Raw genomic sequence first — 14,653 nt, forward strand, 5'->3', positions numbered from 1 at the left:
TTTTTTTGGTGTAGAACAGCGCCATCTTCTGGCCAAATAACATAAAGCTCAACCACGTGGCTACAGTTGTGACGACATTTGCGAGCGACGGCGTCATCATCTGGAGCCGCAGCTGGACTGTTGTGGTGGAGTAGCGTGATTATTTTCAGCCCCTGAAAATGGTCAAATCTGGGAAACTTCGCTCCGGGACAGGGTCGAAACTGAAACGGTGGAAGAAAGGACACAGCAGCGACTCCAACCCGCAGACGAGTCGTTTCCGACAGGCTGCTAAAAGCCGATACTTCAGCAGACCCTCCGGTGAGTTTCCCGTCACACGTGGGTCTCTGGCTACTGTTAGCATTAGCTCCAGTCAGCCATTTAACCAGAGCTTACTCTATGTGCTGCATCATTTAATGTTGTCAGCAATGTCATTGAAGATGTCAGCAGAAAAGACAACTTTATATTGTGATTTCTGTCCCCTTTGGACACATAAGATAACTTATCACTCATGTTAAGTCTTTATTTGAAATGACAACAACTAACTTTGACTAATGGCTGCTTGACTCTATAAAGTTATATGTCATTAAGTCGAGACAGCTGTCAGATGTTTCTCATATCCTGACATGGAAATAATTCATCATAAAGCTGTAGTACCTTTTTTTTTTGTAATGTATCTGACCAGAGAGACACTTTTAGTTGTGCAGTCCCTGTACGATACGATACGATACGATACGATACGATACGATACGATACACTTAATCGTCCCCTTGAGGAAATGTGTCTTGGACTCAAAGTGCTGCATACAATCAGAAGAATTTATACATTAAAATAATAGAAACAAACTCAGTCGACATGTAAACAGAGAAGCACATACCAATGCAAACATAAACAATAAACAGATTGAAATATGTCTGATGGATGAAGGATGTCATGTTCCATCTAAATACAATGGAATAGAATAGAAACATCCAAACTGGGAAAATTGTGGCGTTACAGCAGCAGGTTATCCAACACACAATGAGTAAAAAACCCAATGTTAGCAAATCTAAACACAATATAATATTAAATACAAAGTAAATAAGTACTAAAATATCAAGAATGAGAATGTGAATATATACAACCAGGATTAAGCATTACTAGTCTGAAATAGGAAGATTAAATATGGAAGATTAAATGTAAATGTGCAGAAACAGAGTTGTAAATGGACAGTATTGACATAAGTTAAAATGCATGAGTGTCGACATATTATAAGCAGAAACTATACAATATAACGGCGAGTAGACAGACAAATGAAGTGAACATGAGTGCAGGGATTATTTGTAAATTTAAACATGTGCAGAACAGATGACAGTATGGAGAGACAGATATTATCATGAAAACTTTAAAAGACTAAATGCATCATGAGGGGGATAAGGCTGAGCTCAGTCATTCATAGCATATTTCATTACTGTTACTGGGATAATGAATGGGAATAATGCTGATGCATAGTACTCTTTAAGATCATGTGGTTTAATAGGAGCAGCTGTGTAACCTTAATTACATGTGTTTATTATGTAAATGTATGTACGTATATGGATACAGTACATTATGTTATCATTGCTATTATAAGCATTCTGAACAAAACTGTCATATTTCCCCTCCCCCTATAGATAAGAGCGACCTAACAGTCGATGCTCTGAAGCTGCACAATGAGCTGCAGACGGGCCCGCTGGAGCTCAGTAGCCGTAAAGATGCCCGCATGGAAGAGGAGCCGGATGAGGCGTTTTCAGACAGGACCTCCGGCACCTTCCTCAGCGGCCTGTCGGACTGCTCCAACCTGACGTTCAGAAAGGTGCAGCGCTACTGGGAGTCCAATTCAGCTGCTCACAAAGAGGTAGGCACCGACAACGATCGTTCATTCTCTACAACCACAAAAAAAAAAAAAAAAAACCTAACGCTTAATATCGAATGTATAACTGTATATTCAGCATCTTCCTTACATGATTTGCCTCTTAGATCTGTGCAGTGTTAGCAGCTGTTACTGAGGTGATCCGCAGCCAAGGAGGGAAGGAGACAGAAACAGAGTACTTTGCAGCTTTGGTGAGTTAAGCCTTTTTCACATATGGTCGTAAAGACGAGTTTAAAAGTTATCCTAGGTGTCTTTCAAATGATGCACGTTTGCCATTGTTGTAGATGACCACCCTGGAAGTTGTGGATTCAGCAGAGTCGCAGGCCGCGGTGGCGTACCTCCTCAACCTCGTCATGAAACGGTTCGACCTCGAAGCCTTTTTTTTCCCCATTAAAACCCTTCAAAAAGGGTGAGTTTTGTTTCTCACCTGGTGGTGTTTTCTGTTCCTTAGTGTTCCTGCTCCAGTGCTCATGTCTAAGTTTTCCGACACCACAAAGGCTCTGATGGACGTCATGTCTGGACAGGCGACGTCTGAGACGGCCTCCGCTCTCAGATGGGTGAGTAGGTTTTATTTGTCTCTTCATATTCATTGATGACAACTGCACACCTGACTTTTACTTTTTTTGCTTCCTTTGTCACATGTATAGGTCCTGTCATGTCTGGCTACTTTATTAAGGAAGCAGGATGCGTCAGTGTGGACGTACCCGACTACTCTTCAGGCTTACCACGGCCTTCTCAGCTTCACTGTGCACAGCAAACCTAAGGTCTGTCTCAGGGACCAGATACTAAAGTCTTTATACAGATAGCTGCATATGAATGCATAAACCTGTAGGCGAGCCACATGCTTTTTTTTATGGTATCTGGAGTGTTCTGGTTTCTGTCTGTTGTCTAAGCATTATTGACCAAGTGTGATGTCAGCTGGCATTGTACGCATGCAGTCAGTCCATTTGGAGAGTAAAAAAAGACAGATCACATTGTGAAGTTGCTCGATGGACACTAAACAATAATGAGTGCACAGAAAAGGAAGGCTTGTCCTGCATATCCTTGATCACTTTCTACGGTGGCAAGAGCAACTCAACTGCAACAGCTGAACTGATTTACATTAGGAAAAACCTGCTGCAAATTCAGAAATGATGCAAATTGAAAAACACATGCAAAAGTTTAAAGACAATGCAACAATGGAAACGTGCTGTATATGAAAAAAAACATGCAAAGGAGAGCATTAACTGCAGATGTGCTGAAAAAACTTAAACAACGTTTAATCAAAAACTGCAAAATAAAAACCAGCTGTGACCCCCAAACATTTGAATACGACAGAATGATTTCAACATTGACTGTTTGGCTAACATTGTACTATAGTTACATATTTTGCCCGCTCTTTTCCTTTTCAGGTCCGTAGAGCAGCACAGCAGGGTGTTTGTGCCATTCTCAGAGGAAGTGACTTCCTGTTTAAAGATAACGCTCCGACCCATCACCCTGCTGCCATGACAACGGCCAAGTTCTGCATCAAGGAAATGGAGCAGGCGGGAGGTAGGACGATATGATCGCATAAATACTTTATGAATGAACACACCTTCATAGAAACTGTATTTCTTTCATTCTGTGATGAAGATGATGGATTTTGTGAATCTCTACTGTAAAGCTATTCGTATAAATGTTCCCCACTTTCCTCCTCAGGCAGCAAAGAGGACACCACCACCCTGCATGTGCTGGGTCTCCTGAAGGAGCTGATGGGGTCGTTTCCTTTGGGAGCGGTCAAGTCGTGCTGTGAGACTCTGCTGCGAGTGATGACGCTCAGCCACGTGGTGAGAACACAGAACTTGTTTATCTGCGATTTGTTTATCCACTTGGATACTTTAAAATACTCTTAACACGGTTTCTGTGTTCCTGTCTAGCTGGTGACGGCGAGCGCCATGCAGGCCTTTCACCGACTGTTCAGTGGGAAGCCAAACGCTTCAACCCTCTCCCCAGAACTCAACGCACAGATCATCACGGTGAGCAAATACAGAACAAAGCAAACTGAGCCAGATTATACAAATGCAGCGTGAAAGCCTAAAGGTCATTTCTCCTCCTCAGGCTCTGTACGACTACCTGCCCAGTGAGAACGACCTGCAGCCTCTGCTGGCCTGGCTCACCGTCATGGAGAAAGCACACGTTCACTTGGCAAGGTAACGCAAACAGCACAGCCGATCCTTTCTTATAAACGTGTCATTGCATGTTTTTTTTGTTTTTTTGCCAGATTCCCTCATTTTTGTTCTGTCTTTGTTTAGTCTGCAGAGTTCTTTGAGTTTGGGTCACCTCCCTCGCCTCTTCTCTTCTGCCATGTCCTGCCTGCTGTCGCCTCACACACAGGTGGTTTCTGCAGCCGCTGGCACACTAAAGGTAAAGTCTTCATGGAGTTTACACTCGAGTGAGTCAGGCTAAAAGTTTGTCTGGATTGTAATCAAATCTTTTAAGATGCAGGACAAGTCTGCAAAACCTGCTAATCCCATACACCAGCTCAGAAATGCTTCACTGAAGAGTTTATGTTTTTTTTCTTTTTCACGGTGTATGTAGGGTTCTGATTTGTGATTTATTTCTGTTTCAGACTTTGTTGGCTGAATGTGTTGCCCCTCACATGGGGGAAATGGGAACAATCACAGCTTCAGTATCTACAGGAAACCCTTCCTACGTCTGCAAAATGTTTCGGTAAGTAGACACCAACAAGTCTCAGTCCTTTTCCTTTTTTCTTTATACATGAAGTCCCTTAAAGGACTTTATTTTTTAGTCAGACACACTCATAATGAAATCAAAACTCTAAGCATGAAAAAAAACAAACAGCAATGAGAGCGGAACCACAAGCTGTGTTCTGCCTGTTCAAGGTGGGAGATTTACACCCCTGTGATGTGTTGCCTTCTCTGTGAATGTCACAGAGGGGTAATGGAGGGACGGAAGTGATTCCTAGTGTTAAAGAACAGTACTGTGTGTGTGTGGATGTGTGTGTGTTTGTGGAGGTCTTACTGTTCCTCTATTTGTGGTGCTCTGCAACTGCTTAGTTCATCGTGAGTTCACAAGACAGATTGTTATCATGCCATTTTGGAAAGGCAACTCTGCAAAGGTCTATTGACACTTAATGAAATAATAATGTATTTATGCAAACCAAAAGAAAATTGCTTGATTGCTAATCCAGATGTTTGGCTCCAAAAGTGTTTAGAAGTTTCCCCATGACACTATTGGCGATTCTTATTTAGATCAACACCTTTACATCATCCGTGTCAACAATATAAATATTTTTGGGTCAAAAAGCAAATCTTTAACATCTTAAAGACAGGTGTCAGTAATGCAGTTATTCCTTTGTTGGAATATCAGCGTTGATAACTTTGCTCTCAAATCTGTTTTCTAAATTACAGTGTGTAACGTTTCACTGTTAAACCTGTTTGCATAATAATGAAAGAAAAGGAACCTCATATTTTAAGAGCCTTCATATAAATGCTCGTGAAGCTGATTATGTCCATGTGTGTGTTTGTTCCAGCATCGTAGAGGAAGGATTGTCATATCGTTTCCATGCCTCTTGGCCTTTTGTGCTGCAGATACTGGGCAGCTTTTACCGAGCAGCAGGGAAACAGGCTCACCCCATCATGACAAAGGTAAAGTCAGAGAGATTAGTACATCACCATGAGTGAAGACAGCTGAAGCAGGTTCTCTTATTCTTTCTTTCTTTGTCCCTTCACAGTCCCTGCAGTCTCTGGCAGACCTGCGCTCCACCCCTCAGTTCCCCTTCAGTGGAGAGCTGGACCTGGCTGTAGGGGGCGCTGTGGAGACCATGGGGCCAGAGGTGGTGCTAGGCGCTGTTCCTCTCAACATCACCGGCTACGAGTAAGTGTTAATGACACAAACAAACACTGTGGAGCCGTCTTGCTTGTCATTATAGAAGTTTAACTAACTGTATGTTTCTTTTTCCACCAGTGATGACTTGGAGTTCCCTCGCAGCTGGCTGATCCCGGTGATTCGTGATCACGTGAAGAAGACGCACCTCGGTTTCTTCTCTTCCTATTTCCTCCCTCTGGCTTCTACACTCAAGCAGAGAGGTAAAGAGAGTGTGGTATACTACTTCACTTTAGGGTCGTAGGATTTGCTGCTGAATGTGATTTTTTAAAAAATTATTTTAAGATTTATTTTTGGGCTTTTTGTGCCTTTTAATGGAGAGACAGGACCGAGGATAGAGTCAGAAATCAGGGAGAGAGAGTGGGGAATGACGTGGGAAAGGTGCCACAGGCCGGATTCGAACCCGGGCCGCCCGCTCGGAAGACACCACCTCCCCACTTGGCGCCCCACTGGATGTTATTTTAATGTGTTTCTGTCTTTTTTTTGTGTGTGTTGCAGCTGAAGAATTGGAGCAGGCTGGACAGAAACTTGAGGCCAAAGTCTATCAGACGTTACAGCTACAGGTAGCTCTACACTGACCTCACTTCTTCAGCCTTCTTCAGATCATCGAGTTTGGTGCATATTTGAGATAAAAGGGCTTTGATGTATTCAGGGTAAAAAGTTGAAATTAATACATTTTTGTTTTTCCTTTCAGATCTGGACCATGCTCCCTGGCTTCTGTACGTCTCCTGTGGACCTGCTGACATCCTTTAAAAGCATCGCCCGGGTACTCGGTATGGCTATTAATGAAAGGCCAGACCTGAAGCTGACAGTGTGTCAGGCCGTACGCACAGTCATCAACAAGGGCTGCTCCACTGGTAAGAAGTTACTCATCGGGAATGAGAGAATATTCAAAAAAGCTTCCACATCTTCTTACCCTCTTATCAATGTCTGTTTGATTTCTGTAGAAGAAGAAAAGGCAGAGGTGGGCCGCTTCTCGAAGAACTTCCTGCCCATCTTTTTCAACGTGTACAGCCAGCCGCCTGCCGCAGGCGAGCCCGCCACCAACAGGATGGCGGTCCTCGACACCATCAAGGTGTACTTAACAGTCACAGAAACAGAGGTCAGTTCAGCTTCTGCTGCAGCACTTTACCTCACTTTGATGTAGAACTAATCATTATCTGAGAGGAGGTTTGTCTTATTTGCCGTGATTTTTGTGCTGATGTCTCACCTGTCATCACAATCAGATGATCTGCACATTCCTGCAAAAAGCCACGGACAGACTGAGCAGCACGGAGACAAATGAGTCCACGCGGTAGGACATAAAACTCTCTATTTTAACATTAATATCAGATACATGTAGGATAGTAAAAAAAACGAACTCTGTGTCTTTATTTGATGTGGCTCTTTTTCTTTTCCTCAGGCTGGCGATGATGGACCTTGTGGTTGCCATGGCTCCCTTGGTAGATGAGGTGACCATGACGAAAACATTTGAGCTGATCATGCCATATCTGGAGGTAAGTGTTCATAGCAGGGTGTTATTAGACGCAATATTATTGACCATGGCTATGAAGAAAGACATTTTGACTATTGGTTCCTTTATTTTCTTACCTCCTGCATCAGCATGTACAAGTATATTTGTCTCTGTTGGAACCCCAACACAAAAATGCAGATTTGATTGAGAAGAAGGAGGCCCACTCGGGGTCTCCTCAAATGATTACTTAGATTTTAGCCTTTTCATTTTAAATTGTACACAAGCAGACACAGTGTGCCTGACACCATACCCAGTTTTTTTTATTCCAGAGCTATTGGTGTTTATGTTTCTTTTTATTTCTGTTTGTTTCAAGACCAAAGAACCAGGCATGCAGAAGAAGGCATACCGCGTGCTGGAGGAGATGTGCGGAGGAGAGAGAGAACATTGCAGGTCGTTTGTCGTTAACAATCTGGAAACTCTAAAAGTGGTCCTGCTGGAGACTCTGAAGAACGCCTCTTCACCTGCCAAACGGGTGAGACTGCAGCATGGAGACGACTTCAAATGAACCAGACACTCGATGGGATCGTGTACCTTGTTTTACAGCTCAGTCTGATTGTATCTCTCTGTTTATATTGTGTCTTCTCAGCCCAGACTGAAGTGTCTGATCCACATCGTGAAAAGGCTCAACGAGGAGCACAAAGACTTCATCACTGCTCTGCTGCCAGAGGTACAAACACAGACGAGTCGGTTAACATTCAAACACAGAGATGAGTATCATTTTCATGACATTGTTTTCTGTTTCAGGTGATCATATGCACAAAGGAGGTGTCTGTGGGAGCTCGTAAGAACGCTTACACCCTGCTGGTGGAAATAGGAAACGCATTTGTCCGCTTCTGTGGAAACAAAAAGGGTAACACACTTCTCTACTATAAAATGTGTTGTATACAAAAAAATTACTTTGAGTAATTGAGAAGTTAGTCACAGTTGAAGAAACTACTTACTTCTTGGTTTAAAACTACTGTTAGAAGATTTTAGCTGGTTAGGAGTCAGACTTGTTGACTCGTAGGGTCTTATTTCCTCATATAAGATAAGAAAAATCTCAGAAAGCAGTCAAAATAGAGCAAAGTTTATTTTTAAATTATCTGCAGGTAAACAATGTAACTTGGTTTGCCTACCCTACATACATTTTTATCTCAGTTTTTTAGATCAAACGCAGCCAAAACCGCGCTGCTCCTACGAGACGCTCTCCGGTCTTTTAGCTTGTTTACATGCAGGTAGTAGAGCACGGGCACATTAACTGGAGCTACAGCTGCTCTTTGGCTACAGCTTTGGCTAGTGGTGAGAGGATGTGTCACAGTTTGAGTGTAACATCTGACTGACACCAAGGGCCAAAATATAAAAAAGTCGTATCACCAACTAGTGACAGACTGGTGCAGACTAGTGAGGGTGATGAAGTTCAACCATTAAGTGAACTAAACGCACAATTCCTATATAGCACCCTGCCAAAACATACCTTTTTTCACAGCCAGACAGCTAGTTATGTTTGACTGTTAGCAGACAGCTGGACAACATTTTTCATTGGAGACAGTACTGAGAAATGTACAGCACGACATTTTTAAAGAAATAAATTGTCCTGCTTTGTTTACGGGGGAACCAAACCAACACAATTTCAAAATGTGTCCCAGGAGCTTCAAGCACTGCTTTTGTTGGGTTTTCTAAGAAAGTTTTATGGTAATGGAATGGGCAGTCTTGCAGCAAATATGAGATACTATCAAATCATTGGGAAAAATTAGGAAAACATCATTCAAGCAGTTGTGAAGCAGCTAACTGAAACCTCTGTCTGACCCAGATGCCATGGAGCAGTTTTTGATACTGGTGTATGCAGGACTCACAGGCTCCGTCACCATGATCACCTGCACAGTGTTGGCTCTAACTCGTCTGGTGTTTGAATACAAAGGTAGGTCTCCTGACTTCCAGCTTCATACTGTCAGTGTTCTGAATGCATGACTCACACTAGCCTCTTTTTTTTCTAACTCAGAGGCCATTGAGTTGAGCACCACAGAGCAGCTGCTGCACAACGTGTGTCTGCTGCTCTCCTCTCGAACCAGAGAGATCGTCAAGGCCGCCTTAGGCTTCATCAAGGTCCTCCTCTTCATCATGGACCCCAAGACGCTGGCATCACACGCCACTGTAATGGTAGGCAGAGGAACAAAGATAGTCAAAGTCCACGGCGAGAGACGGTTATGTCCCTGATTTTTGTACAGAATTAACTCTGTGTTGTGTTCAGATGGAAGGTGTTGGGAGCATCAAAGACGACGTGAGGAGACACTTCAGAACCAAACTCAAGAACATCTTCACCAAGTTCATCAAAAAGTTTGGGTATGTGCCAATACCTTCTTTTTTTTTTAAGGTTATTTTTTGTGCCTTTTATTGATAAGAAAACTGAAGAGAAGCAGGAGCTGTTTGAAGAAAAGAGTCTTGTAGACATGCGTCACAGGGTCGAGGCCAGGAACTGAACCAGCAGCCGATGCATTCAGGACTAGAACCTCTGTATATAAGACACCTGCCCCAATGCTAATATCTTTTAAGATACTATAAGCAGCATCATGGAAGTATTGAACCTAGCTTTTGGCTCTGAGGGAGAGATGGTGATGCTAGAAGCTCCTCTGAAGAGTTTTAGCAGCTTGTGAAACTGACTGAAGAGGACTCTTTGTGAGCCACAAAAAGCCTACAAGACCATCAGAGAGTAGATTGTTTCTATAAAGTTATCTTTAATGCCTGTAAACGCTGCAGCTGGGTAGATATAAGATGAAATGATAAGTCTGCTTCTCGTGTGTTCACAGCAGTCGATATATGAAGTGATATTGCTGTGCATCAAGTCATGAACTTGTGTTTTTAAATGTTTTTATGGAGCCTGGTTGTTATTGCTGGTAGTTTGCAGCCATTTCACCAAACCAGCTGTAAGCAGGGAAGATTAGATCATTGTCTGGGAGAATTATTTAAAGATGCTATCAAACCCAACGTTAGCCTGGAAATCATTGACTGACATGAACTAAAGAAGTCTTCGTTTAAAGATGGCATCATTTCATCATTTGAACACAGCTGACTTCTCTTTTTGTTAGAGCTATATTCATACTTTATTTTTAGGTATGGCCTGCATTCACCTCACTTAGTTTGCTCTTCAGCTTTTTTTTTTAATTCTGCCCTTTAAAGAATATAGCGACATGTCAGAGTCGCCGTTTATTTCCTCCACGTTCACACATAAGAGGAGCTTGTTTTGGGTTTTTTTGTGCAAAGAAAGAATAATAATAATAATAATAACTTTATTTATATAGCACCTTTTAAAAACACAGCTTTACAAAGTGCTTTGACAAAACAGCAAAAACAAGAACAAAGCAAGCTAAACCAAACACAGAAGAACATAAACAACAGCAAGAACAAACAAATGCAAAATACTAAAAATAATTAAATACAATTCAACAGAAAAGAACCCATAGTGCACGATACCCAACAGACATATAAAGAGCTAAAAGCAAATAAAAAGATAACAGCAATAAGAAGGTAAGAGCAGTAAAAGAAATAGAAACAAATGGTTAATAAAAATAAAAAGTAAATATAAAACATAAATAGACAAAGCAAGTAAGATAAAAAAATACCAAGTTGAAACATAAGAGGACTTAAGATAAGAGCATAAATAAAAGGACAGTAAGAAGTAAAAGAAGATACAAATAGTAAAACCAGAAAGAAAAGAACACAGCAATGCAGTAAAAAAACAGAAAGCAGGTACCATGTGTGTCTCATACTCTCCTGTGTTTCCAGTTTTGAGCTGGTGAAGAGTATGCTGCCCGCAGAACACCACAAGGTTCTTGCAAACATCCGCAAGGCCGAGGCGCGCACCATGAGACGGAAACAGGCCTCAGAGCAGCAGGAGGACTCGGAGAGCGAAGAGGAGACACCTAAAGCAAAGAGCAAAAGGTAGCTGTCAGTTCCCCCACATGAAGTCCTGTCTTTGATCTCATACACTACTTAAAAAGACCTCATGTCCTCTTTTCTCTTTAGTATTGAGGAGATCCTTGCAGAGTTGGACAGCGATATGTCAGAGGATGAAGGGAAGCCTGGAAAGGCTCAGAAGAAAGGAGGCAAACAGCAGAAAGGACGGGCCTGGCTCAAAGAGGGAGAGGAGGATGACCCACTTAACTTCCTGGATCCTAAAGTTTCCCAGAGAGTGCTAGGTAAGAGATAGACGTTTTATTGATTTATTTATATTCAGAAAGAATCTTTTATAAAAAATAAAAATAATAGGAAACATTTAGATTTTTGTTAAACGTGGTTTCTGTTGTTTTTAGCCACAAACCCAGCGAGGAAGAGGAGCGCCAAGGTAGAGCACGGCTTCAAGGTGACGTCAGACGGACGGCTGATCATCAGAGAGGAGGATGAGGAGGATGTTAAAGATAAAGGTAAGAGGACTCTTTCATTGCTGTCCAGTGCATCGTCTAGGAAGGGAAGCCACTGCTCTATCTTCAGACACATATACCTTTAACCAATCAGAAACACACGCTGACCATCTAGGGTCTTCATCAGGACGCCCTAAAAGAAGACCCTGCGTGGCCATGGTGTCCTTTCTTAGTTTGGTTCAGTACTTTGTTTTCTGTGCGAGCAGGCCGTGACATTAACCTGTTAACTTGTCCAACAGATGATGGCGATATTAAAGACATACTAGAAGAGGCTGGAGTCAAGAGTGTGAGTACTTCAATATGGGGCTCAGATTGTTCTTTTTGTTTACACATTTCTTTGCTTGTCTAATTAAAAAATAACTTCCTCTTTTTTAATTATTAGAAAAAGACACAAAAAAGGAGGTTCCGAGATGACAACTTGGATGAGGACATGGATATTGAACCACAGCTGAAGTATAAAGGTAGGACGTGTACATCCACAGAAAATCAGAAAGGTGATTCAGCCTGAGATTACAGCTTGGGAGTTTTAGGAAGGATGTGTTGGAGCTTTGAAATTAACCATCGGTTTGTTTTTCTTCTCAGCTGGAGGCTCAGGTATCCACAGGCCGCTGGGAGGAAGGCCCGACTTCGGGTCTGACTACAAGTCAAAGGTGAGTCTGTGAGGACGCAGAGACACACTGCAGGAGGTTACTGGTGGTGAAACGTTATCCTGACTGTCAAGTTTTTTTTTTTCTTCTTTTTCATCTCAGAAAGGAAAAGGAGATGTGAAGAAAACAGGGAAGCTGGATCCTTACGCTTACATCCCCCTGAAGAAGGAGCAGCTCAATCGCAGGTATGAGCAACATTTAGTCATTCAGCGTATGATAATAAAGTCTGTGCAGCACATCAGTTTCATGTTTTGTATTAAAAATTGTTCTAAAACAAGCTAAAAAGTCCTAACAATATCAATTTAACATGTTGCATTCTTTGTGTGTTTGCAGGAAGCGTGCCAAAATGCAGGGCCAGTTCAAGGGCATGGTGAGGGGAGCCCAGAAGGGGGCGATGTCTGGAAAGAAAATGCATAAAAAGAGGAAAGCCTGAAGATCCTCATCCTCGTACTATGCCATGGACTTTAAATGTGTTGTGTGCGTATAAACATACAAAGATGCAGATGTACACCTTGCGTACGGGTGTATATGTCTGTGTGTGTTTCAGAGTGACTGTCATTGAAGGTGAAGCCAGTTTGTTTTTAAACTGCTCCACCTTTCTAAGCTTTAGAGGTGCTACATCTTTCATGACAGTCGAGAGGGACAGTGTGTGTTGGATGTCTCTCTGCCTTTCATGAAAAATGTATTTATGTGTGAACATTGCAATCTGTAGGTCGACAACATGATGGTTTTGAGAGAGTATTATCTGCTTTTGTTATTGTGTTGTTTGGTCACCGGAGGGCGCTGTAGACTTCCTTCATATAAACAGTGAATGAAAGTGTTCATGAATGCATCTAAGATGATTTAAAACAGAATGTAAAGCTGTTTTTGGTCTAAAAATGTAAGACTCCATTAGATTTTTCAAAATATCTCTTTTTTTTTTCCCAAGTTTCAGTGAATGCAACTCCTTAAAGGCAAAGAGAGAAGCTGTAGGTTGTTGTTGTGCAGGATGAGTTAACGTACCATTACCCACATGTGATTCATCCCCACAGATGGATTGCAGCAAAATGAGTCATGTAGTGGCAGACTGACCTCCTAATCGGACTCTGGTGTGTGTGTGTGTGTGTGTTCAGTGTGCCAGTCAACGTTTTCTCAGAAGGATGGTTAAAATCACGGACTGACTCAGAGCGTTCTCAGACCAGACATCATCATCTGTAACATGTTTTAAATTACATAAAGTAGCTTCAGAAAGAGGCCAAACCACCTCATCTGATACATACTTTACATACGTTTTAAACAGAGCCAGTTCATTTTTTTCCTCCTCACAAAAATCTGTAAAATTAAGTAAAATAATTTTTTGGTAATGAAATGTAAGAAGAGTGACAGTACCTTGCCTCAAGTGAAGCAGAAATGATTTAGAGCTCCCCCTACTGACTGGCTGCAGTACAGGTCTTTAATCCCGCCTCCTCGATGTCATAAAAAAATGAGACATGGGTCAAACACTGAAATCAAACTAGTGTCAAATACATTTTTCTCCAACCTCGTTCTGTCGTGACAGTCGTTATTATGTTCATGTTTTTAGTTGGTTGATGCTCAAAAAAAAGGTATGAAATTGCCGTGATTGACAGCTCTGTTGACTAGTGTAACGGTGTGATAAGCAGAGGGGAAACATAACAAACTGACAAGGGTCACCTGACTAAGAGGTCAGCAGCAGACGTGATATAAACGTTACATGATTAAATAAACATGATAAACTGTTCCCCTGTGCCACCCTGAGAGATCTTCAATGTTTTATTGGTTAGTTAAATGTTTGCTTTCACTAGCAGAAGCAGCATGACGCTACTGCCTACACTCCAAATGCACAATATGTCGGCGCTCATCACGCAGGAATTCTGGCTTCATCTTTGTACAACTTGAGGCGGTTGAGGCATGTTGTCCATCTTTATGTGCAGTCTATGGTTTGAATGCTTTACAAAGACACTAGAAGTTCACCGCAGGACTTCTGAACATTTTGTTTAAATGGGAAGCAAATGGGGGGAAAGATTGATATCAGAGCAGAGAAGTGTTCCAAAAATGTGACTTTTAATAAACCTAAAAGCTGCTGAAAAAGATTTGAGTTTAGTGTTAAATGTGCAGACTGCCTCTATAAATCTAAATGACAGATTATCGGTGTCCTATCAGCAGCAGAGGTTTTAATTAGCTTAATTTAAGAACTATGACTTAAGAGACACAACACATATCACCGAGATGTTAAAAAACTGCAACATCCAATTAACTTCTGAATATATATCACGACGGTTCTGCTGCACTGACCCCAACATGTTCATAAGTGACTTCTCATTATGACTGTGCAAAACCATGAACTATAATACCGTCATTTGACTCTCCT

At 41.8% G+C, this 14,653-nt stretch overlaps 1 protein-coding gene across 1 annotated transcript; it reads left to right on the forward strand.

The window, feature by feature from the left end:
- Positions 1 to 94: 94 nt before the first annotated feature.
- On the forward strand, positions 95 to 14,023 carry rrp12 (ribosomal RNA processing 12 homolog). Its single transcript, XM_065959354.1, has 34 exons — positions 95 to 297; positions 1,629 to 1,852; positions 1,975 to 2,058; positions 2,152 to 2,228; positions 2,319 to 2,424; positions 2,515 to 2,631; positions 3,259 to 3,397; positions 3,545 to 3,672; positions 3,763 to 3,861; positions 3,944 to 4,035; positions 4,138 to 4,249; positions 4,455 to 4,555; positions 5,379 to 5,493; positions 5,580 to 5,722; positions 5,813 to 5,934; positions 6,230 to 6,294; positions 6,426 to 6,588; positions 6,679 to 6,833; positions 6,958 to 7,025; positions 7,134 to 7,227; positions 7,558 to 7,716; positions 7,831 to 7,911; positions 7,989 to 8,094; positions 9,034 to 9,141; positions 9,223 to 9,380; positions 9,472 to 9,563; positions 11,004 to 11,159; positions 11,244 to 11,416; positions 11,531 to 11,641; positions 11,878 to 11,924; positions 12,021 to 12,099; positions 12,221 to 12,288; positions 12,388 to 12,470; positions 12,619 to 14,023. The coding sequence occupies exons 1-34, from the start codon at positions 159 to 161 to the stop codon at positions 12,716 to 12,718; spliced, it is 3,864 nt and encodes a 1,287-aa protein (XP_065815426.1). The 5' UTR covers positions 95 to 158; the 3' UTR covers positions 12,719 to 14,023.
- The last annotated feature ends 630 nt before the right edge of the window (positions 14,024 to 14,653 follow it).

This window comes from Labrus bergylta, chromosome 10 (genome assembly GCF_963930695.1).
Source record: "Labrus bergylta chromosome 10, fLabBer1.1, whole genome shotgun sequence".
Lineage (NCBI taxonomy): Eukaryota > Metazoa > Chordata > Actinopteri > Labriformes > Labridae > Labrus > Labrus bergylta.

What these genes read in the sequence shown, in the direction of transcription:
- rrp12 (XM_065959354.1), top strand. Translation starts at nt 159, where the DNA reads ATGGTCAAATCTGGGAAACTTCGCTCCGGGACAGGGTCGAAACTGAAA. An exon ending in TAACAGTCACAGAAACAGAG is followed by an intron (nt 6,834 to 6,957) that starts GTCAGTTCAGCT and finishes CATCACAATCAG; the next exon opens with ATGATCTGCACATTCCTGCA. An exon ending in TCACTGCTCTGCTGCCAGAG is followed by an intron (nt 7,912 to 7,988) that starts GTACAAACACAG and finishes TTTCTGTTTCAG; the next exon opens with GTGATCATATGCACAAAGGA.